Here is a 23,682-nt window from a genome sequence, read left to right on the forward strand (position 1 = left end):
TATAGAACATAGTAAACATATTTCACCCTGTTCTCCCCCCAACCCTCTCCACTGAATACATACATAATAATAATAATCAAATAAAATAAATAAAGTAAAGGGTGTTCCTCCCTCAGAAGCAGGTTACCAACATTAACTTCATGTCTTCAGAAGTACATAAAAGGTCCAAATATCAGACATTTTGTTTACGTCTAATAATGTCCGTTATCTTTTGTCTTTAATCCACATTCTGATTCTTTCAGAATGTTAGCTTGTAATATAGACACATCTATGAATCTAAGCTCTCTGCTTTGTGAGTTTGGGTTGGTAGGATATATACCGTAGACTGATATACACCCAGAATGAAGAGCTCAGGCTCCAGTGGTCTTTGATCAAATCTGATCAATCACATTAATAATATCAAAAGAATTTCACCGTCACACGTTCCCATATACAGCGGTACAGTGTCCCTCTCGCCTCATGATATCAGGGATGTTATCATTAAACTTGTTTAACAGGAGTTACGTCTGTACACGTCAGCCATTTATACTGTTTCCAGCTACTGTTGACTGTCTGCCTCTGAGCCTTCTTACAAGATATTTCATCATCAATATCTTCCTTCTATAATCTTAATACAAGTCATACAAAGATGAAATTAAACCTTTATCATAATGTCCTGTGATTTTTACCTCTAATGAGGAGTTAAAGATAATTGAAATGATTCTTTGTAAAGTCATATTTGATTGATATTTCTGTAAAGGACATAAATACTTCATCTTCCCCGTACATGTCCTGCACTTTCCTCAACCCTGGATCCTGGATCTCTTTTCCCTGGTTTAGTTGACATTACGCCATATGAAGCGTGACCAGAAGTTACAAGCATCAAACCAAACGTTACTCATATTCAGTCCAGTAGGGTTGTCTGTAGTTCTTCTAGGTATTTGTGATCTGCTGAATATAAATACGATAAGTTAGTAGTTTGGTGCAACAGAACAAGATTCCAAATCCATCCAAGCAGGAGGGCTTTCAGATGAAAAATAAAACATGATGGACAGCTAGCAATTATTATTATCATCATTATGGATTAATTGATGGAATAACTGAGAGATGAATCATTTAGTGCATGAAATGTTGAAAAATATTGAACTAATTGTGTTTACTTTCTCTCAGAGCTCATGATGATGTTTAGTTACAAAGTTAAAAAGCTGATCATCACAGAAGCTGCGGTCAGAAAATGGTTGGAATTTTATTATCAAAAAAGACGACTAATCAATTAATTGATTAATCGTTGCAGCTGGTAAATACCCAACATGAAAATGTGTTTCTTTGCCACTGACAGCTCGTCTAACAGTCACTTAGTTTAGTAGAATAATGGAAATGTTCTTACAGTCAGTACTGTGTATCACAGAGAGGATCAGCTGTTTACAGGACGGTCAGCTGACTCCGACTGTCTCTCAGTGAATCTTTAGATTTAAACTGGATGTTAGTGCAGAAAGACTCAAACACGACACATCTATATGTGCAACATGAATAATAAAATGTAAGAGCATCATCATTGTGCAGATTTAAAGAAGAAACACATGTAACGCAGGTAACCAGTGTTATTTATTCTGGCTCGCTGTGGACTGTTAGGATCGAGGTTTCTATCAGGAAGTTCTGAACGTCTCTGAAGCTTCCTGTTGAGGACACTGAAGTTACGTCAGACAAAAATAAACCAGTGTGAGCTGAAAATGTAATCAAAGTTAAATAAGAAGGCTTTCATTTCCTCTTCCTGTTTTCCACAGACAGAAACATCACAAACACATTCGTCTGTTAGATTCCTGTTAACACCAACCAGCTGCTCTCACGTCTTAATGCTGAAGCACCAAAACCACCGTCAGCTGCTCCAACTGACTCCCATTCAAAAAGCCTCAACTTCTCTCTAGAAAGACTCAGTCGCTGTTTCCAACGAGTCATTCTGGTCTCTGTGTGCTGGTGGTCATGTTGGGAATTATTGCTCCAGTAACAGGGTGGCTGTGGTTCAGGAGGTAGAGCAGGTCGTCCACTGATCGGCGGTTCGATTCCCGGCTCCTCCAGGCCGGATGTGGATGTGTCCTTGAGCAAGATACTGAACCCCAAACTAGACAGACTAGTCAGACGGCTAGAAAGGCGCTATACAAGTACAGGTCTCACACTGAGTCGCACTATTGTTGCAATATTTCACTAAGTTTAATGTTACTTAATAATGATACCTGCCCTGTTAGCACAAGTTAGCTAAAGCAGCTAATGTTAGCCCCAGTAAGCTAGCGTTAGCTTGGGTCTGAGGTAGCAGGGTCTGTTTCCAGAGTGTGGAAGGAAACATCCTGCACTCCTCCAGGCTCCAAACAGAAGCTGCAGCTCTGAGCTTCAACCAGCTCCAGTGAAACCAGCAGGTGACGTCACACCTCGCTACACCTGTCTACTCATACAGACTGTAGTTAACAGGAAGACACTTTGATCTAAACCAGCGGTCAGAAGGAGACAGTTACTCACTCAGCAGCTCAGTTGATTTGTAGAAGCGTTCTTGTGTGAAACAGCTTCTGGGTGATGTGATGGACTCTCTGACAGTCTGACGGTCGGTATCCTTTAAAAAGGCGCTAACTTAGTGTTAGCATCGACCACCGCTGGCATTGCTCCAAACTCTGAAAATGTTCACTTCATTCAGTCTGAATAATTACTGTTGAACTCTGACAGTTTAACACTCTGATAGTTGAGTCTCCTGCAGAGACTGACTGAGAGAGGGAGGTCCTGCCAGCACACACACCTGCTTGTTCAGCCCATTGTTGAGCTCCCGCCCCCGGGGCCCAAAGTCCTGGGGCCTCAGGCAGGCTTTTAACTGACTCATTATGAGTGAGAAGTAAACAAACAGGGTGAATAGAGCTGTTTACTCTCCAAACTAACAGTAACTGCTGCAGAACCTCACATCTCCCACCATCACCTCTACAGTCCCTAAATAATAAAACCATTAAATGCCCTCAAACTACTTATAAATGTTACGTTCAATGACACCTGACACACCGACAGAGCTGCACTACAGGCTTACATCAGTATGAAAACATGAAGAGATACAACCCTCAACACAAGAAGTAATCAGCTGTGGTGGAAAGTAACTAAAAGTTCATTTACTGACATACTGCAGGAAGCGAAATGTAGTTAAAGTATTGCAGTAAAAGTACATAAGTATTATGAGCTTGATGTAGTTAAAGTATTGCAGTAAAAGTACATAAGTATTATGAGCTTGATGTAGTTAAAGTATTGCAGTAAAAGTACATAAGTATTATGAGCTTGATGTAGTTAAAGTATTGCAGTAAAAGTACATAAGTATTATGAGCTTGATGTAGTTAAAGTATTGCAGTAAAAGTACATAAGTATTATGAGCTTGATGTAGTTAAAGTATTGCAGTAAAAGTACATAAGTATTATGAGCTTGATGTAGTTAAAGTATTGCAGTAAAAGTACATAAGTATTATGAGCTTGATGTAGTTAAAGTATTGCAGTAAAAGTACATAAGTATTATGAGCTTGATGTAGTTAAAGTATTGCAGTAAAAGTACATAAGTATTATGAGCTTGATGTAGTTAAAGTATTGCAGTAAAAGTACATAAGTATTATGAGCTTGATGTAGTTAAAGTATTGCAGTAAAAGTACATAAGTATTATGAGCTTGATGTAGTTAAAGTATTGCAGTAAAAGTACATAAGTATTATGAGCTTGATGTAGTTAAAGTATTGCAGTAAAAGTACATAAGTATTATGAGCTTGATGTAGTTAAAGTATTGCAGTAAAAGTAGTGGTTTGGTCCCTCTGACTGATATATTATTATATATGACATCATTAGATTATTAATAGTGAAGCATCAGTGTTAGAGCAGCATGTTACTGTTGTAGCTGCTGGAGGTGGAGCTAGTTTACACTACTTTATATACAGTTAGCTAGTTTAGTCCAGTGGTTCCAACCTAGGGGTCGGGCCCCTCCAAAGGGTCAGCAGATAAATCTGAGGGGTGGTGAGATGATTAATGATCTTTGATTTTGCTGAAATATTGGATCATTTGAACATTTATTGAAATGAAAGCATGTGAGAAGTTTAGAGGGAAAAATCACTATTTGGTGGAGCTGTTAACAACTCATAGACATGTGAAATGTGACCCCGACTACACATTGCTTTTTGTAAGACGTCAAAAGACAAAAAGGTTGGAAACCACTGGTTTCATCTTTAACAATGTGTTGTATTTTAAAAGCTTGTTATATTATCCATTGTGTCAAATCTTCATCTGAAAAGTAACTAAAGCTGTCAAATAAATGTAGTGGAGTAGAAAGTACAATATTTCCCTCTGAAATGAAGGAGTGGAAGTATAAAGTAGTGGTTGAGGCAGAAATTGTATCTTGGGTGAACCATCTTTTCCCAGAAAAACTGACTCATGAAAAGTTAAAAAAAGAAAAAAGAGTAAATACAGACAAACTGAAAATCGAGTCACCAGATCACGTTTAACATTCTGCATCACAAAGGCAATAACAGCCACATGTTCGACCAGCAGAGCATCAGTCTATAAAGGATGTACATACAGAAGAGTACGGAAGGTCTTTTACAGCCTGTCCAGTCTATTATATTTACACCTGCAAGACCAGCTGCTCATCAGCTCTGCAGCACACAGCTGTTCATTAACTGTTTCATTGCACAAAGTGGCAACTAAACATGAACCCAGACAGCAGAGGTGGAACACTTCCCTCCTGCATTCATCACAGCCTGCAGACGTTGTTGCTTCAGCTCACAAACAACCAATCTGCACATTTTACAGAAAACTGCGTCCTTATACTCTGTTCTATCTGTGAATGTGGTTTATAAATGACATAAACCAGCAGGTGAATCTGAGGCCACCAGAACCTGATTTCAGTTGGAGGAGTGGGGGTGCTGACTATTAAACATCCCTCCCCCAAAAATGTTTGAGTTTATTAAATACCTGCAGCGATCTGCACGCAGCAGAAACAATAAGAGTGTTTCCCCACTGAGAGAGACGCCGTGCGCATTAACACACGAGACACAGCAGCGTTTCTTCATCCATTATTTAAATCTCTTGAGGTTGAGTGTCACCTCTGCTGCTTTCACTGTCATTCTGCTACATGTATGTAAGAGCTGTTGGACTTTTCCCTGTATGACTGATGCTGCTCATTTCTCCATCAGGCTTTACACATCAGTCCTGCTGGTCTTCATCCTGGTCGTAAGGATCATCAACTTTACTTTGGTGTCAGAAGTTGGACGAGACGCCGTCAGATTGAAGAGGCACAGCTTGGAGAGATGACAGTACGGGACCTAAAGCACACACCAGAGCCAGAAAGATGGATGTTGCTGAAGATGGTCTGGAGGAGGGTGCTGCAGGAGGGCTGCCCTTGATCTTACACCCTCCGGAGGAGAACCTGGTCCCTGCAGATATGGACCCAAGTACTGCCATGTCGCAGCAATGTCTTCAGTTCCAAAGAAACAGTTAGACCGGACAAAAGAGGGCGCCAAACACAGGTTCAGATGAATAATGAGGAGGAGCAGCAGAGGGGAGAGTCAGGCCCAGTTAAACACACTGCAGCAGGAGGAGGAGGAGTAGGAGGGGGAGGAGTTAAACACACTGCAGCAGGAGGAGGAGCAGCAGGAGGAGGAGGAGTTAAACACACTGCAGCAGGAGGAGGAGCAGCAGGAGGAGGAGCAGGAGCAGCAGCAGGAGGAGCAGTTTGCTGTTGGACGAGTTTAAAGTCACCTGAAGACAAAGGAAGATGTGACTGAATGTCTCTTTATTTATCTTTCTTCTCTTTGTTACTGTAATATTTTACTGTTGTTTCAATCGTTTTCTGTTTTGTTCTTTTGTAAAAATCTTCATTTCTTCACTGAAATGTTCTGAACGCAGTTTATTACCTTTAATGTTGGAGGAAGATGTGATGAGATATATGATGTTCACTCACATGTAAGTCAAGCTGTGACCTGAAAACTCCAGTAAAGTTAGTTTGTAGAAAAATGTAAAATAGATTTTTCTGATCTTTATAAAACTGTGAAGCTGTTTGTTTCTATAAAGTTTGATTCTTTAACAACACAAATGTCAGATTATATCATGTAGAGCTGCAACTAAACATTATTTTCATCTTAAATGTAAAAAAGAAGAAGTTCAAAAGTTCCACAGAGTCTGATGTAAGAGACAGATGAAGAAAAAGTCACTATTGTGTGTAAAGTCATGTAACATCAGCGTGAAAGTGATTGATGTCCTGGAGACAGAAGACATGTGATGCAAATAAGAGGAAGTTGAGTTATGAAGAGGAAGGCCCAGAGAGACTCCGGGTTCCTTTTAAAGTCCAAAGGAGAGAGATCTCTTTGAGACTCTCTGTAGTCTTTTAGCTTTTTGTATTTTGCTCTCTGCATCTTATTTTACTTATTTTGTCAAACCAAATAAAACTGTTTTGTGTTTTTATAAACTCCAACCAAAGTTCCTGACTTGTGCTGATCTCTGAGGTTTCTGGTATCCATGACGCCTCCTTTGGGAACAGCTGATGTTAGTTTGAAATTTATTTAGATTGAAAATTATGATGAATTTTACAAAAGATAAACTTGGAGTGTTTATTGGAGTGCTTCACTATTAATAATCTAATGATGGTTTAGATTTAATGAGTGAGGTCAACATGCTGCTGCACATGTGATAGATGTATGATTTCAGTACAGAATTAGAAACAAAACATGCAGGTAGGAACCAGTACAGTATAAACACGCAGGTAGAAACCAGTACAGTATAAACATGCAGGTAGGAACCAGTACAGTATAAACACCCAGGCAGAAACCAGTACAGTATAAACACGCAGTCAGAAACCAGTACAGTATAAACACGCAGTCAGAAACCAGTACAGTATAAACATGCAGGCAGAAACCAGTACTGTATAAACACGCAGTCAGAAACCAGTACAGTATAAACATGCAGGCAGAAACCAGTACAGTATAAACACGCAGGTAGAAACCAGTACAGTATAAACATGCAGGCAGAAACCAGTACAGTATAAACACGCAGGTAGAAACCAGTACAGTATAAACATGCAGGTAGAAACCAGTACAGTATAAACACGCAGTCAGAAACCAGTACAGTATAAACATGCAGACAGAAACCAGTACAGTATAAACATGCAGGTAGAAACCAGTACAGTATAAACACGCAGGGAGAAACCAGTACAGTATAGACATGCAGGCAGAAACCAGTACAGTATAAACACGCAGGTAGAAACCAGTACAGTATAAACACGCAGTCAGAAACCAGTACAGTATAAACACGCAATCAGAAACCAGTACAGTATAAACACGCAGGTAGAAACCAGTACAGTATAAACACGCAGTCAGAAACCAGTACAGTATAAACACGCAGGTAGAAACCAGTACAGTATAAACATGCAGGCAGAAACCAGTACAGTATAAACACGCAGGTAGAAACCAGTACAGTATAAACACGCAGGTAGAAACCAGTACAGTATAGACATGCAGGCAGAAACCAGTACAGTATAAACACGCAGTCAGAAACCAGTACAGTATAAACACGCAGGCAGAAACCAGTACAGTATAAACATGCAGGCAGAAACCAGTACAGTATAAACACGCAGGTAGAAACCAGTACAGTATAAACATGCAGGCAGAAACCAGTACAGTATAAACATGAAGGCAGAAACCAGTACAGTATAAACACGCAGGTAGAAACCAGTACAGTATAAACATGCAGGCAGAAACCAGTACAGTATAAACACGCAGTCAGAAACCAGAACAGTATAAACATGCAGGCAGAAACCAGTACAGTATAAACACGCAGGTAGAAACCAGTACAGTATAAACATGCAGGTAGAAACCAGTACAGTATAAACACGCAGTCAGAAACCAGTACAGTATAAACACGCAGGTAGAAACCAGTACAGTATAAACACGCAGTCAGAAACCAGTACAGTATAAACACGCAGGCAGAAACCAGTACAGTATAAACACGCAGGTAGAAACCAGTACAGTATAAACACGCAGTCAGAAACCAGTACAGTATAAACACGCAGGCAGAAACCAGTACAGTATAAACACGCAGGCAGAAACCAGTACAGTATAAACACGCAGGTAGAAACCAGTACAGTATAAACATGCAGGCAGAAACCAGTACAGTATAAACACGCAGGTAGAAACCAGTACAGTATAAACACGCAGGCAGAAACCAGTACAGTATAAACACGCAGGTAGAAACCAGTACAGTATAATCACGCAATCAGAAACCAGTACAGTATAAACACGCAGGTAGAAACCAGTACAGTATAAACACGCAGGTAGAAACCAGTACAGTATAAACACGCAGGTAGAAACCAGTACAGTATAAACATGCAGGCAGAAACCAGTACAGTATAAACACGCAGGTAGAAACCAGTACAGTATAAACACGCAGGTAGAAACCAGTACAGTATAAACACGCAGGTAGAAACCAGTACAGTATAAACACGCAGGTAGAAACCAGTACAGTATAAACATGCAGGCAGAAACCAGTACAGTATAAACACGCAGTCAGAAACCAGTACAGTATAAACACGCAGGTAGAAACCAGTACAGTATAAACACGCAGGTAGAAACCAGTACAGTATAGACATGCAGGCAGAAACCAGTACAGTATAAACACGCAGTCAGAAACCAGTACAGTATAAACATGCAGGCAGAAACCAGTACAGTATAAACACGCAGGTAGAAACCAGTACAGTATAAACACGCAGGTAGAAACCAGTACAGTATAAACACGCAGTCAGAAACCAGTACAGTATAAACATGCAGGCAGAAACCAGTACAGTATAAACATGAAGGCAGAAACCAGTACAGTATAAACACGCAGGTAGAAACCAGTACAGTATAAACATGCAGGCAGAAACCAGTACAGTATAAACACGCAGTCAGAAACCAGAACAGTATAAACATGCAGGCAGAAACCAGTACAGTATAAACATGAAGGCAGAAACCAGTACAGTATAAACACGCAGGTAGAAACCAGTACAGTATAAACATGCAGGCAGAAACCAGTACAGTATAAACATGCAGGCAGAAACCAGTACAGTATAAACACGCAGTCAGAAACCAGAACAGTATAAACATGCAGGCAGAAACCAGTACAGTATAAACACGCAGTCAGAAACCAGTACAGTATAAACACGCAGTCAGAAACCAGTACAGTATAAACACGCAGGTAGAAACCAGTACAGTATAAACACGCAGGCAGAAACCAGTACAGTATAAACATGCAGGCAGAAACCAGTACAGTATAAACATGCAGGTAGAAACCAGTACAGTATAAACATGCAGGCAGAAACCAGTACAGTATAAACACGCAGGCAGAAGCCAGTACAGCATAAACATGCAGGTAGAAACCAGTACAGTATAAACATGCAGGTAGAAACCAGTACAGTATAAACACGCAGGCAGAAACCAGTACAGCATAAACATGCAGGTAGAAACCAGTACAGTATAAACATGCAGGCAGAAACCAGTACAGTATATCTGTCATTCCCCTGGGTGTCAATCAAGACGTCAGCTGATCACATCTAACCAATAGCATGATGACTCACCTCCATCGTCAGCCAATCACAATGCAGCTGTCTCTTTAAATATGTTTTCTCCCTCTTTGCCTTCTCCACCACCTCCCCATCACCCTCCCATCACCCCCTCACCACCTCCCCATCACCTCCCCACCGCCTCTCCACCACCTCCCCATCACCTCCTCACCACCTCCCCATCACCCCACCACCACCTCTCCACCACCTCCCCATCACCTCCCCACCACCCCATCACCCTCCCATCACCCCCCCCCACCACCTCCCCCACCACCCCATCACCCTCCCATCATGCAGGCAGAAACCAGTACAGTATAAACATGCAGGTAGAAACCAGTACAGTATAAACATGCAGGCAGAAACCAGTACAGTATAAACACGCAGGCAGAAACCAGTACAGCATAAACATGCAGGTAGAAACCAGTACAGTATAAACATGCAGTCAGAAACCAGTACAGTATAAACATGCAGGCAGAAACCAGTACAGTATAAACACGCAGGTAGAAACCAGTACAGTATAAACACGCAGGTAGAAACCAGTACAGTATAAACACGCAGGCAGAAACCAGTACAGTATAAACACGCAGGCAGAAACCAGTACAGTATAAACATGCAGACAGAAACCAGTACAGTATAAACATGCAGGTAGAAACCAGTACAGTATAAACATGCAGGTAGAAACCAGTACAGTATAAACACGCAGGTAGAAACCAGTACAGTATAAACACGCAGTCAGAAACCAGTACAGTATAAACACGCAGGTAGAAACCAGTACAGTATAAACATGCAGGCAGAAACCAGTACAGTATAAACACGCAGGTAGAAACCAGTACAGTATAAACACGCAGGTAGAAACCAGTACAGTATAGACATGCAGGCAGAAACCAGTACAGTATAAACACGCAGTCAGAAACCAGTACAGTATAAACATGCAGGCAGAAACCAGTACAGTATAAACATGCAGGCAGAAACCAGTACAGTATGAACACGCAGGTAGAAACCAGTACAGTATAAACATGCAGGCAGAAACCAGTACAGTATAAACATGAAGGCAGAAACCAGTACAGTATAAACACGCAGGTAGAAACCAGTACAGTATAAACATGCAGGCAGAAACCAGTACAGTATAAACATGCAGTCAGAAACCAGAACAGTATAAACATGCAGGTAGAAACCAGTACAGTATAACCATGCAGGCAGAAACCAGTACAGTATAAACACGCAGGTAGAAACCAGTACAGTATAAACACGCAGTCAGAAACCAGTACAGTATAAACACGCAGGTAGAAACCAGTACAGTATAAACACGCAGGTAGAAACCAGTACAGTATAAACATGCAGGCAGAAACCAGTACGGTATAAACATGCAGGCAGAAACCAGTACAGTATAAACATGCAGGTAGAAACCAGTACAGTATAAACATGCAGGCAGAAACCAGTACAGTATAAACATGCAGGTAGAAACCAGTACAGTATAAACACGCAGGCAGAAACCAGTACAGTATAAACACGCAGGTAGAAACCAGTACAGTATAAACATGCAGGCAGAAACCAGTACAGTATATCTGTCATTCCCCTGGGTGTCAATCAAGACGTCAGCTGATCACATCTAACCAATAGCATGATGACTCACCTCCATCGTCAGCCAATCACAATGCAGCTGTCTCTTTAAATATGTTTTCTCCCTCTTTGCCTTCTCCACCACCTCCCCATCACCCTCCCATCACCCCCTCACCACCTCCCCATCACCTCCCCACCGCCTCTCCACCACCTCCCCATCACCTCCTCACCACCTCCCCATCACCCCACCACCACCTCTCCACCACCTCCCCATCACCTCCCCACCACCCCATCACCCTCCCATCACCCCCCCCACCACCTCCCCCACCACCCCATCACCCTCCCATCATGCAGGCAGAAACCAGTACAGTATAAACATGCAGGTAGAAACCAGTACAGTATAAACATGCAGGCAGAAACCAGTACAGTATAAACACGCAGGCAGAAACCAGTACAGCATAAACATGCAGGTAGAAACCAGTACAGTATAAACACGCAGGTAGAAACCAGTACAGTATAAACATGCAGGCAGAAACCAGTACAGTATAAACATGCAGGCAGAAACCAGTACAGTATAAACACGCAGGTAGAAACCAGTACAGTATAAACACGCAGGCAGAAACCAGTACAGTATAAACATGCAGTCAGAAACCAGTACAGTATAAACATGCAGGCAGAAACCAGTACAGTATAAACACGCAGGTAGAAACCAGTACAGTATAAACACGCAGGCAGAAACCAGTACAGTATAAACATGCAGGCAGAAACCAGTACAGTATAAACATGCAGACAGAAACCAGTACAGTATAAACATGCAGGTAGAAACCAGTACAGTATAAACATGCAGGTAGAAACCAGTACAGTATAAACATGCAGACAGAAACCAGTACAGTATAAACATGCAGGTAGAAACCAGTACAGTATAAACATGCAGTCAGAAACCAGAACAGTATAAACATGCAGGTAGAAACCAGTACAGTATAAACATGCAGACAGAAACCAGTACAGTATAAACATGCAGGTAGAAACCAGTACAGTATAACCATGCAGGCAGAAACCAGTACAGTATAAACACGCAGGTAGAAACCAGTACAGTATAAACACGCAGTCAGAAACCAGTACAGTATAAACACGCAGGTAGAAACCAGTACAGTATAAACACGCAGGTAGAAACCAGTACAGTATAAACATGCAGGCAGAAACCAGTACGGTATAAACATGCAGGCAGAAACCAGTACAGTATAAACATGCAGGTAGAAACCAGTACAGTATAAACATGCAGGCAGAAACCAGTACAGTATAAACATGCAGGTAGAAACCAGTACAGTATAAACACGCAGGCAGAAACCAGTACAGTATAAACATGCAGGCAGAAACCAGTACAGCATAAACATGCAGGTAGAAACCAGTACAGTATAAACATGCAGGCAGAAACCAGTACAGTATATCTGTCATTCCCCTGGGTGTCAATCAAGACGTCAGCTGATCACATCTAACCAATAGCATGATGACTCACCTCCATCGTCAGCCAATCACAATGCAGCTGTCTCTTTAAATATGTTTTCTCCCTCTTTGCCTTCTCCACCACCTCCCCATCACCCTCCCATCACCCCCTCACCACCTCCCCATCACCTCCCCACCGCCTCTCCACCACCTCCCCATCACCTCCTCACCACCTCCCCATCACCCTCCCATCACCCCCCCCCCCACCACCTCCCCCACCACCCCATCACCCTCCCATCACCCCCCCCCCACCACCTCCCCACCACCCCATCACCCTCCCATCACCCCCCCCCACCACCTCCCCATCACCTCCTCACCACCTCCCCATCACCCCCCCACCACCCTCCCATCACCACCCCATCACCCTCCCATCACCCCCTCACCACCTCCCCACCACCCCATCACCCTCCCATCACCCCCTCACCACCTCCCCATCACCTCCTCACCACCTCCCCATCACCCCCCCACCACCCTCCCATCACCACCCCATCACCCTCCCATCACCCCCCCATCACCCTCCCATCACCCCCCCCATCACCTCCCCACCACCCCCCCCATCACCTCCCCGTCACCCCCCCATCACCCTCCCATCACCTCCCCACCACCCCCCCATCACCTCCCCGTCACCCCCCCATCACCTCTCCACCACCTCCTCATCACCTCCCCACCACCCCATCACCTGCAGTGATCAGGTTCTGGTTCTGGTGTTGCCAGCAGGCTCCATAATGCCCCAAACTCAGGGACATGTTGGAACAAAGTTTCTTTGATGTTCATGAAATTCAGTGGGTTCATTGCTCTCATCATTCTCAACATAAAACATGTTGAGAATTTTTAAGATGCAAAAAAACGTACAAAACTTTGTACCTGTGTTTAAACTAACCAGTAATGTGATTAGTATCACAGTTGGGCTTTGGCGTGGAACATCAGCTCTATAGCTAATTACTCTAATTACTTTCAGCATGTCTGAGGTGCTTGAACACTAATGAAACGTTGCACGTGCATCAGAAGAGGCGTAACTTGACATCTGATATGAGTCTTGGGTTTGGCAGAATGGCTCGTTTTATGAAAATCTGCTTTGTTAAATTCAACTGAGGCTGAAATGAAGGTTTAATAGCCTGAGTTGGACCTTTGTGTTCCCTCCATGTTTGCAGTTTTTTCAATATGAAATTCCTAAAATAAAGAACTTCAAAACACAAGACAAAACAGACCAAATATAACAGAAGAAACTGTAACACAAGTTACCCTTATATTATATTTTAGACTTTCAGAACTGTTTATTGGTTTTGTGGTTGGTGGAGAGAAGCTGTGGCGTCTCACTCTGTTAACTGAATACGTGACAATACATGCATATTATAATCCCAACATACATGTATTGTCACGTATTTACCAGTAATATGTGCATGACTGGTTCTTCTCAAACAAGTTCTCATTTCCACTGTGGTTTAATCAGACAGGAAGTCACACTATACAACACGCTCTGCAAAACTCAGAGACACAAAGAAGAAATGTAGAGAAACAAGAAGCAAAACAATAATCTTTATAAACATTATTATTGTATTTATTTTCCACTAAGTAAAGACTTGATGTATCTTTGATTTGAATAATCTTAATAAGTATAAATGTTTCTTTTCAGTTTTCAGACTGACAGGATGTTTCATCCATTGATTTTACTTCTGTTACAGTCATGAGGAGGAAACTCCAGAGAAACATGTTTCAGTAAAACATGAATGTGAGTAAATGTGCTGGAAAACAAAGAACAATTCAGCTTCTGACAACAAAGAAAAAAACATTTTCAACACATCGTCAGGTTTCTGTGTGAATTCAGCTGAAATTTACAACATATTAAAAGGTAATGCTGCTATTCTTTAATTACCAAACAGATTATAGATCAAATATATTTCTGTGAGCTTGTCAACTGATTAAAAATGAATGAATCACATGTTTGAGTGGCTAAAAGTGGAAAACTCACCAAACTTTCCACATGCGTCAGAAGTGCTGGTAAATTGTATTTTATTGAGTGATCTGGCTCAGCGAGGCCACCGGGCTCCATAGCGCCCCCAAACATGGCCATGTTGGGATAAAGTTTCTGTGACGTTCATGAAATTCAGCAGGTTCATTGCTCTCATCAGTCTGGTCAGCAACTTTTAACTAGTAAATATTGTGATTAATAAAAGCGTCCGGCTTGGTGTGGAATATCTGCTCTATGACTTTTAGCATGTTTGAGGTGCTCGAATACTAACGAAACGTTGCACATACATCAGAAGGGCTGTAACTTGAGATCTGATCTGGGTTTTAGGGTCCAGTGTGGCTCAAGGGCGCCCCCTAGAGTCAAAGCCCCCACCTTTAAATTTGAGGTAGATGAACAATTTGTTAGTCAGATGTAACATCTCCAGACTTTAAAAACGCCTCCTGGAGGCGATACCATCAGTCCAACAGGAAGTCAGCCATTTTGAATCTACTTTGCAGTTTTTGTGCAGTTTTTGTGCAGTTTTTGCCATTTGTAGGTGTTGTACTTTAACAAACTCCTCCTACACATATAAACATATATATTTCAAGTATCTTTTGTCTTTTTACTGTTCAACTGTTTACCACAATGAATTCATGAGATAAATCTCTTATAAACATGAATAGCATGTCAGTTTGTGTTTGTTCTCCGCCACGGTTTACTGCTCCACTCGCTCAGAGAAACCAGTATGAATGTTTCCCCTCTGACACTGAGAGGAGACAGAAATGATCAAACACTATATTTGCACTTTTTCACAAATAAAGATCACCGGGAAGCTTAATGTTTGGTTTATTAAAGATAAGGAACAGAGAAAGGCTTGAAAACCCAGAGAGTTGAGACTGAGGGGCTGTCTGACTGAATCCTGCTGTGGTTCTTGTGTTGAAAGAGAGAAAGACTCACATATATTAAGAAGAGTTTATCTCTCTGCTGACAGCAGTACAGCTGGTTAGCACCATGCTAACATGCTAACAGCAGTGTCTCATCAACAGTTCATTGACTGTTTTTCTGCTGTTTGATGCTGCAGCTTCATGTTCAGCTCTGTGTTTGTTTCTGTGTGTTTACAGGTTGGATTGAGTGTGTTGTTTCTGTTGTGTGTTTGTTAGTTTTCCTGGTGAATGTGTGAAAGTGTGATATGTGAAGGTTGTTTAATGACACAAAAACAAACAGCAGTAGTGGAGCTGCAGGAGATCCAGGTGATAGTCTGAGCCCAGAATCACCTGGATCTCACCAACAGCCAGAAATAGATTTTATTTATTTATTACAGTAAGGGTGCTCGTAGTGGCCAAAAGGGACAAAGACTCTCTGAGGATATTTATAGCAAACTGTAATAAATTATCACATTTCATATCAGTAATAAAAAATAAATTATATTACATATATTATATTAAATGAGTCTTGTTGAAAATGTGACGTCACCAAAGCAGCCCTGATGAGATAAAACCTTCCAAAGTGACTTTTCTGACAATCACATAATATTATATTATAAACTTCATCAAATTTAAAGTCACTTCACTGGAAATTAAAGGAAAATCACTTCACGTTGATAAATGTATTATAACACATTGACTGAATCCTAAAGTTTGATCTTTTATTTTAATTTTCCTTTAAGAGTTTTGCTGATAAATTAAAATATAATAAACTAGAAATGTGTGAAAACACAAGTTAAAACCTTAAAAAGAAGTGAAATTCTACTAAAACTGTAAAATCATCAAATAAAGACTTTTTGTGCTGAATGTGTTGAGAGTTGAGCTGAGAGATGCAGACGTGATGAAAGAGGATCATGTGATATTTTCACTAGTGAGCAGGTCATGTGACACACAGACGTGATACAAACATGTACAGAGTTGATGTTTGGATCAATTTATTTCATTAATGTTCATGTTGAAATGATTCTTCTGAAGCATTAAACAGGTTTGGAGTCAGATCCAACATGGAGGATGTTTCCAGCACTTTGAGCTGCTGGATCACTGCGTCTGATTTCTGATCCATTTAATAAGTGTGTGTGTGAGCTCAAGGTTTCACTGTCATTACACAATACAGGACAATGAAATGCAGCTGCTCTATGTGACACATTCAGTAGAGTCAGAGAAGTGAAATGAATCAGTTTTAGTCAGTTTGTGAGGTCCAGCGAGCTCAGACTGCTGCAGTGTGATCCAACAGTCCTGCAGTAAATCCTCCCTCATGAAGCTTCAATGTTCAGTTTGTGTTCAAACTGTTTCAGAGACACGTTGATTCAACCTGTTGCTCATTTTGGAGGCTGTAGTTTGTGCTGCTGTTGGATGATATTGTGTTATACTGACAGCTGTTTCTCATATTTAATCAATGAGGGAGGACTAAATATTATATATATAATAATATACAACCATCAGAGAACAGTAGAGTGTAAATGATGAAGCTGTTCCATGTAGACCGGCTCATGTGTCACCTCCCGTTTCCTAAAATCTATCAGCTGCTTGGTTTTGCTGACGTTGAGCAGCAGCTTGTTCTCTGAGCAGCAGACGGTCAGATGTTTGGATTTTCTCTCCATATGAAGTCTCCTGGCTGTTTGTAATGGATGATGGTGGTGTCGTTCCTCCTCCAGCTGTCAGTAGGAGGCAGATTTGATGTCTGTAGACTTTGACAGTGAAGTGATGATGAAGTGATGGACTGATGAAGGAGAATCAGCAGCATCTTCTCTCTCTGTGTTTCCTCCACAGCTGAAGCTACAAAGTCTCTGTGACTGGATGTGACTGGACTGAGTGCAGCTCTCCCAGCAGCTGTTTCTCTGCTATGGATCAGTGTGAGGACAGAGAGGAGGGAGTCCCTCCCTCTAAAAGCTCTACCAAAGCTCCAAAGACCAAAGCTCAGAGGTGAGATGAGGATCTCTAACTGTCCATCACTGTTCTCCACCATCATTATTCACACTCACTGTCACATCTGACACTCAACTACTGAATAATAACTCATAATAACTCAGAATGAACCACTGACTTTACTGTGTTTCTCTAAACTTGTGGCTGGTTTTATATCCAACATTAATCTGGAACTCAGAATATCTGTTGCTGATTGAAGTAAGAAGAGTTTAACCAACTCTCTGCAGAAACGTTTGGGACATGACTAGTGTCTTCTAGAGGTTTCTGACTCTGTCCTGCTAAACTTTGGGTCTGATGACCATAATGCCACCCAGAGCTTCTAACAACAGCACTGAGGAATATTTCACAGTGTGTGAATTGTTGCTTAAACAAGACAAAAGAAGCTTCAGAACTTGTTTACAGATCATAGTTGATTCAAGAGGATTGATGATCTGTCAAAGCAAGTCTATGATTTCATGCTGAGTCTCAGAATGACTCAAAAGTCTGTAAACTGTAAAGAAACACAGACAGATTTGGAAACAGTTTATAAACATCATAATATTGTTGTAGATGGCGTTAAAGAGTCTGGGAGAGAAAAGGTGTCTGAATCTGAAGAAAAAGTGAGAAAATTAAAGCTGCAAGCAGCGTTGAACGGGCCCTCGCGCCCCCGTGCAAACATGTAAAGTTTGGTGCAGACTGGAGCAACTTCCTCTGTCATGGTGAAACATCATTATTATTGATGAGAGTTTGACTTGGAGAGATAAAACTGGGTTAGCAGAAAAATCAATAAATCTATTGGTATAATACGGAGGGTTAATCATCTTGTCACCACAAACTGCCTCCTTACTCTTTATTATAGTCTAATTTATCTCTACCTGTCGTATTATAATATAGTTTGGACGAGTACTTTTCCTACTAAACATTTTGTTATGATTGCAGCTCGATCAGAGTTACACATCTCATCTGCTCCTCTGTTTCAGAAACTGCAGATTCTTACTATTAATAACATCAATATTTCTCAAATATGTATTTTTATTTATAAGATTCTAGTGCAGTGAATATTTCTGAGCAGTTCAAGACTTTAAAGCAAATTCACACGTCCATTTTTACTCAACTTATCGATCTTCAGATCTTCATCCTCCTAAATTTCTCACTTGCAGACGTCAATTATTGATAAGATTTCCCACCTGGTCAAAAACTGTTTCTCTTTAAAATGTTACAAAAGATGCTTTAAGGAACATTTAACTGCTTTTCTCTGTGTTTTTATGTTGATCTCATAGTGACATGTATCATATACAGGTGTATAAACCACATTTTTTGTTTTTATTTTGTTTTTTTTATTGTTACAGTTGTTGTTGTTGTTGTTATTATTATTTTATTATTTATTTGCCATCACTTGTATGTAGTCACAATATTTTTGTAACATTGTGAAATTTTAACATTTCTTTAGGAGGAGGCTTTAAATAGACCTGCTGGTTTTCTGCCTCTCACTGCACTGTATGTTATTTATTCTTTGTCATTTTTTTGTATTTTTTTTAATTGTGAAAAAAAAATTAAAAGACAAACTTTCTGAGTAAACAAAGACCTCAACGACTGATTAGTCAACTAATCAATAAGATGAAGCATCTTTCATCAGATGACATGTTGATGAACAGGAGAACGTTTCTCATCCACTGTCTTCTTACTGATTTTCATTCTGCTTCTAAAACTTCAGCTGCTGACAGTCTGGTCAAAATTCATCTTTTTCAACTCTTTGATTTGTTAATTGTTTGTTTGTATCAGGATGCAGCAGCAGAGAGCAGACTCTCCTGAACCCAGCTGTGTGTCCACTAACATGGTCACTATATCAATATGTGTGTTTAACTATGAAAACATCACATCCAATAATCAGAGCAGCAGCTAACTTGGATGTGTCTGTCTGGAGCTTCAAAGATGGATCCTGCCTCAAATTATTCCATGTTGTTTTAATAACTATAGACCCATAAATATGTTGCCATGTTATCCAAAAATATTAGATGAAATATATATATGTTTGTGTATATATATATATAATCTAGATTCTAGTTCAGTTCTTTACAAACACCAGAATGGTTTCACTTCACTCCACTTCTACGACTCTGCTTCACTTGATAATGATGAATTTACTTTTAGTATTTTCAGAGACTTTTCAAAAGCTTTTGACACATTTAACCATCATATTTTATTATAAAAGTTGCATAAATATGGTTTTCATGATACCTTGTACAAATTATTAAAAATGCCATATGCCATATTCTATTTAATGATTTGTCTAATGTCTCAAATATTTTTTCTCCTATAATGTTTGCAGATGACACAACTCGAGTTCTCTCATGTTGGTTTAACTGCCTGCGTTACATGGTTTAGACTAAATAAACTGTCTTTGTATATTAAAAAGTCAAAGTATCATTTAAATCTAAAGATTTATCTAAAGTCACAATTGAGTCTGTTGAGACGCCTCAAGTGTAAACTAAAAGATTCTATCGATTTGGAGAGATCAAACTGACAAATCAATAAATCTATCTTCTATCTGTTCTCTCCAATAGATTTATTGATTTGTCAGTTTGATCTCTCCAAGTCAAACTCTCATCAATAATAATTTCCAGGAATCTTTTAGTTTACACTTGAGGCGTCTCAACAGATATAGTAATGATATATAGTAATGATACATTACATATAGTAATGATAGTCACCACAAACTGCCTCCTTACTCTTTATTACAGTCTAATTTATCTCTACCTGTCGTATTATAATATAGTTTGGACGAGTACTTTTCCTACTAAACATTTTGTTATGATTGCAGCTCGATCAGAGTTACACATCTCATCTGCTCCTCTGTTTCAGAAACTGCAGATTCTTACTATTAATAACATCAGTATTTCTCAAATATGTGTTTTTATTTATAAGATAAGATAAGACATTCTAGTGCAGTGAATTCATTCTTACTCATCGATCTTCAGATCTTCATCCTCCTAAATTTCTCACTTGCAGAAGTCAATTATTGATAAGATTTCCCACCTGGTCAAAAACTGTTTCTCTTTAAAATGTTACAAAAGATGCTTTAAAGAACATTTAACTGCTTTTCTCTGTGTTTTTATGTTGATCTCATAGTGACATGTATCATATACAGGTGTATAAACCACATTTTTCAGTTTTTATTTTGTTTTTTTATTGTTGTTGTTGTTATTATATATATTGTTATTATTAGTTTGCCATCACTTTTAGTCAGAATATTTTTTGTAACATTGTGAAATTTTAACATTTCTTTAGGAGGAGGCTTTAAATAGACCTGCTGGTTTTCTGCGTCTCACTGCACTGTATATTATTTATTCTTTGTCAATTTTTTGTATTTTTTTTAATATTGAAAAAAAAAATTAAAAGACAAACTTTCTGAGTGAACAAAGACCTCAACAACTGATTAGTCAACTAATCGATAAGATGAAGCATCTTTCATCAGATGACATGTTGATGAACAGGAGAACGTTTCTCATCCACTGTCTTCTTACTGATTTTCATTCTGCTTCTAAAACTTCAGCTGCTGACAGTCTGGTCAAAATTCATCTTTTTCAACTCTTTGATTTGTTAATTGTTTGTTTGTATCAGGATGCAGCAGCAGAGAGCAGACTCTCCTGAACCCAGCTGTGTCAGTGTCGACTCTATGGATCGTCCTATTAAGTTAAAAGATGGACGACCTGCTGATGGAAGGTAAGAATGTAAAACTGATGTTTGTTATTATCTGACTCTCCTGAGAAGAGGAATCAATATATTGTTTCAGCAGTGACATCACAGTGTCCACCTGTGCAACAGTCACATGTCAAAGAGTTCAGTGTTATAAGACACCAACATGGTCACTATATCAATATGTGTTTAACTATGAAAACATCACATCAAATAATCAGAGCTAACTTGGATGTGTCTGTCTGGAGCTTCAAAGATGGATCCTGCTGAGCAAAGGTCAGAATATTGATTTCAGGATTGATAAACTGACTGAACAGATTTATAATTGACAGAAAGGATTGTTAGACACAAGAATGTTTTATATTTATGGAAGAAGAAAAAAATTCTAAAATGTCTCATTGAAGACAAATCAAAGAAAGAAAGAAAATGAGATACAATGCACGTTATGTGTACGTGTTTCCTTTTCATGTTAGTGTTTACTGTGTCATAATTAATGAAAAACCTTTGGTAAAGAGACAATGAAGGTTTCTCAGGCTGCATTAAAATCAAACCAGAACACAGAAAACAAAGTGAAAAGGTGTTTTACATTTCAGTGTTTGTTGTCTTGTCTGTTCTTTCATGCAGCACAATCCATCTCATTAAAACTGCAAACAGTCTCACAAATGGAACTAAACATACAGTCAGTAGTTCTGTCCCTCAGCCCACAGGAAGCTGTTTTATTGTGAAAGGCTGTCTGTCATGTTTGACTTCACCTCTGCTGGTGTTGATAAGCTCCGCCCATGGCGCTGCCTCCAAGCTGTGATTGGACGGCTGATTATTTTTCAGTTTGACAGGAATCAGAAATGTTTTGAAAATTATTATCAGGATCTGTATGGATCAGATGGGAAATGAACAGGAGATTATTCTCATAATTTACAGGAAATCTTATTCTGCCAAAATTCAAAGAAGACACTAAACAATGGATGGATGAAGATGTTACGCAAAAAGAGGAAGCTGATGCTATAACATTTCTGAAAACACATAAAGCACCAGGGACAGTTTTTAAAACAATGTCTGGATCACCTTGTACCTCCTCTAACAGAGTCTATACAGAGTAAAAGCTGCTTGATGTTGTGTTCATCCATCTGAAGGGTGAACTGGGATGTTTATAGTTCCATCTTTAGTTATTGAGGTTGGTACAGATTGTTACTGAGCCATAGAGCTCCTGTAGAACATCCTCACTTCCTTCTTCTTCTGTTGACTCATCACCAAGTCGCCTGCCATCCTCTTTTCATCACTGGAGGAATTTGAACTCATCAGTCACTCTGTTCTGAGAGATTTCTATTAAATTCTGGGATTTAAACTGATGATTAATCCGTCATGTCTTTGGTTTTAACTGCATGCTTTTGTCCCTGTTTTATTTGTATCAGGATGCAGCAGCAGAGAGCAGACTCTCCTGAACCCAGCTGTGTGTCCATGAAGAGTGACGACTCTATACATCATCTTGTTCAGTTTAAAGATGGACGACCTGCTGATGGAAGGTAAGAATATGAAACTGATGTTTGTTATTATCTGACTCTCCTGAGAAGAGGAATCAATATATTGTTTCAGCACTGGAGGAATTTGAACACATCAGTTACTCTGTTCTGAAAGATTTCTATTAAATTCTGGGATTTAAACTGATGATTAATCCTTCATGTCTTTGGTTTTAACTGCATGTTTTTGTCACTGATTATTATTCAGTTTGACAAGAGCATCTATGGGTCTTTAGCTTTAATAAGCTGTGTGCAGATTTGAGTCATTGAATGTCCTTAAATGTGATGTTTTCTCCACAGAGTTCAGCAGCAGAGCTCAGAGGTTCCCAGTGATCAGTCTGCTCAGCAGCATCAAATACACCTGGACTCCATATTTATGGTGTGTACATGTACAAACACCCTTTTACTATTAACTCCATCATCCACAGATGAAATACTAAAGTACCATTCAGGTCCTAACAGTGTCCATGCTGCTCTGTTTAGACCAGCAAGCCTTCAGACAGATGAATCACATGTTGTGTTCTACCAGTTTAAATTAAATGTTCAGTTTATCTTTCTGTTCCAGCTGCTGGAGGAGAACATCGTCACTTTTGTGAAGAACGAGCTGAAGAAAGTCCAGAGGGGTCTGAGTCCAGATTACCCAGAATGCTTAGAGAGTCAGAGTGAGGATGAGGAGGTGTTGGACGGTGAGGAGGAAGAGCAGAGGAGGAGCAGCAGAGAGGCATTTCTGAAGATCACACTGCACTTCCTGAGGAGAATGAAGCAGGAGGAGCTGGCTGACCGTCTGCAGAGCAGTAAGAGGATTTAAACATATTTAACATGATGGAGGCAACATGGGAGAGGTTTATATTTCAAACTCTGCTGTAAATATGCAGCACACATCTGCATCAGATCAAAGGCTGTTTGTCCTCCACTGATGAGCTGAATAAAACTGATGGAGGAGGAAAAACTATACAGACACACTTACATGTTCACATTTCTAGACTTTCTGTAGGATCCACTCACTGA

At 40.0% G+C, this 23,682-nt stretch overlaps 2 protein-coding genes across 2 annotated transcripts in view; one reads left to right on the forward strand and one right to left on the reverse strand.

Moving 5' to 3' along the window:
- Window positions 1-2,711, reverse strand: part of LOC122986749 (ATP-binding cassette sub-family C member 12-like) — a 29,447-nt gene extending 26,736 nt beyond the window's left edge. Inside the window, exon 1 of the mRNA XM_044358088.1 lies at window positions 2,491-2,711. The gene's annotated coding sequence lies outside the window, so the exon portion shown is untranslated. The remainder of the gene's footprint in view (window positions 1-2,490) is intronic.
- Window positions 1-23,682, forward strand: part of LOC122986857 (NLR family CARD domain-containing protein 3-like) — a 934,102-nt gene that overhangs the window by 886,410 nt on the left and 24,010 nt on the right. Inside the window, exons 4-7 of the mRNA XM_044358311.1 lie at window positions 21,086-21,187; window positions 22,570-22,680; window positions 22,975-23,053; window positions 23,240-23,468. Coding sequence (XP_044214246.1) covers window positions 21,086-21,187; window positions 22,570-22,680; window positions 22,975-23,053; window positions 23,240-23,468 — 521 coding nt within the window. The remainder of the gene's footprint in view (window positions 1-21,085; window positions 21,188-22,569; window positions 22,681-22,974; window positions 23,054-23,239; window positions 23,469-23,682) is intronic.

Source organism: Thunnus albacares, chromosome 1 (genome assembly GCF_914725855.1).
Source record: "Thunnus albacares chromosome 1, fThuAlb1.1, whole genome shotgun sequence".
In the NCBI taxonomy this organism is placed as follows: Eukaryota; Metazoa; Chordata; class Actinopteri; order Scombriformes; family Scombridae; genus Thunnus; species Thunnus albacares.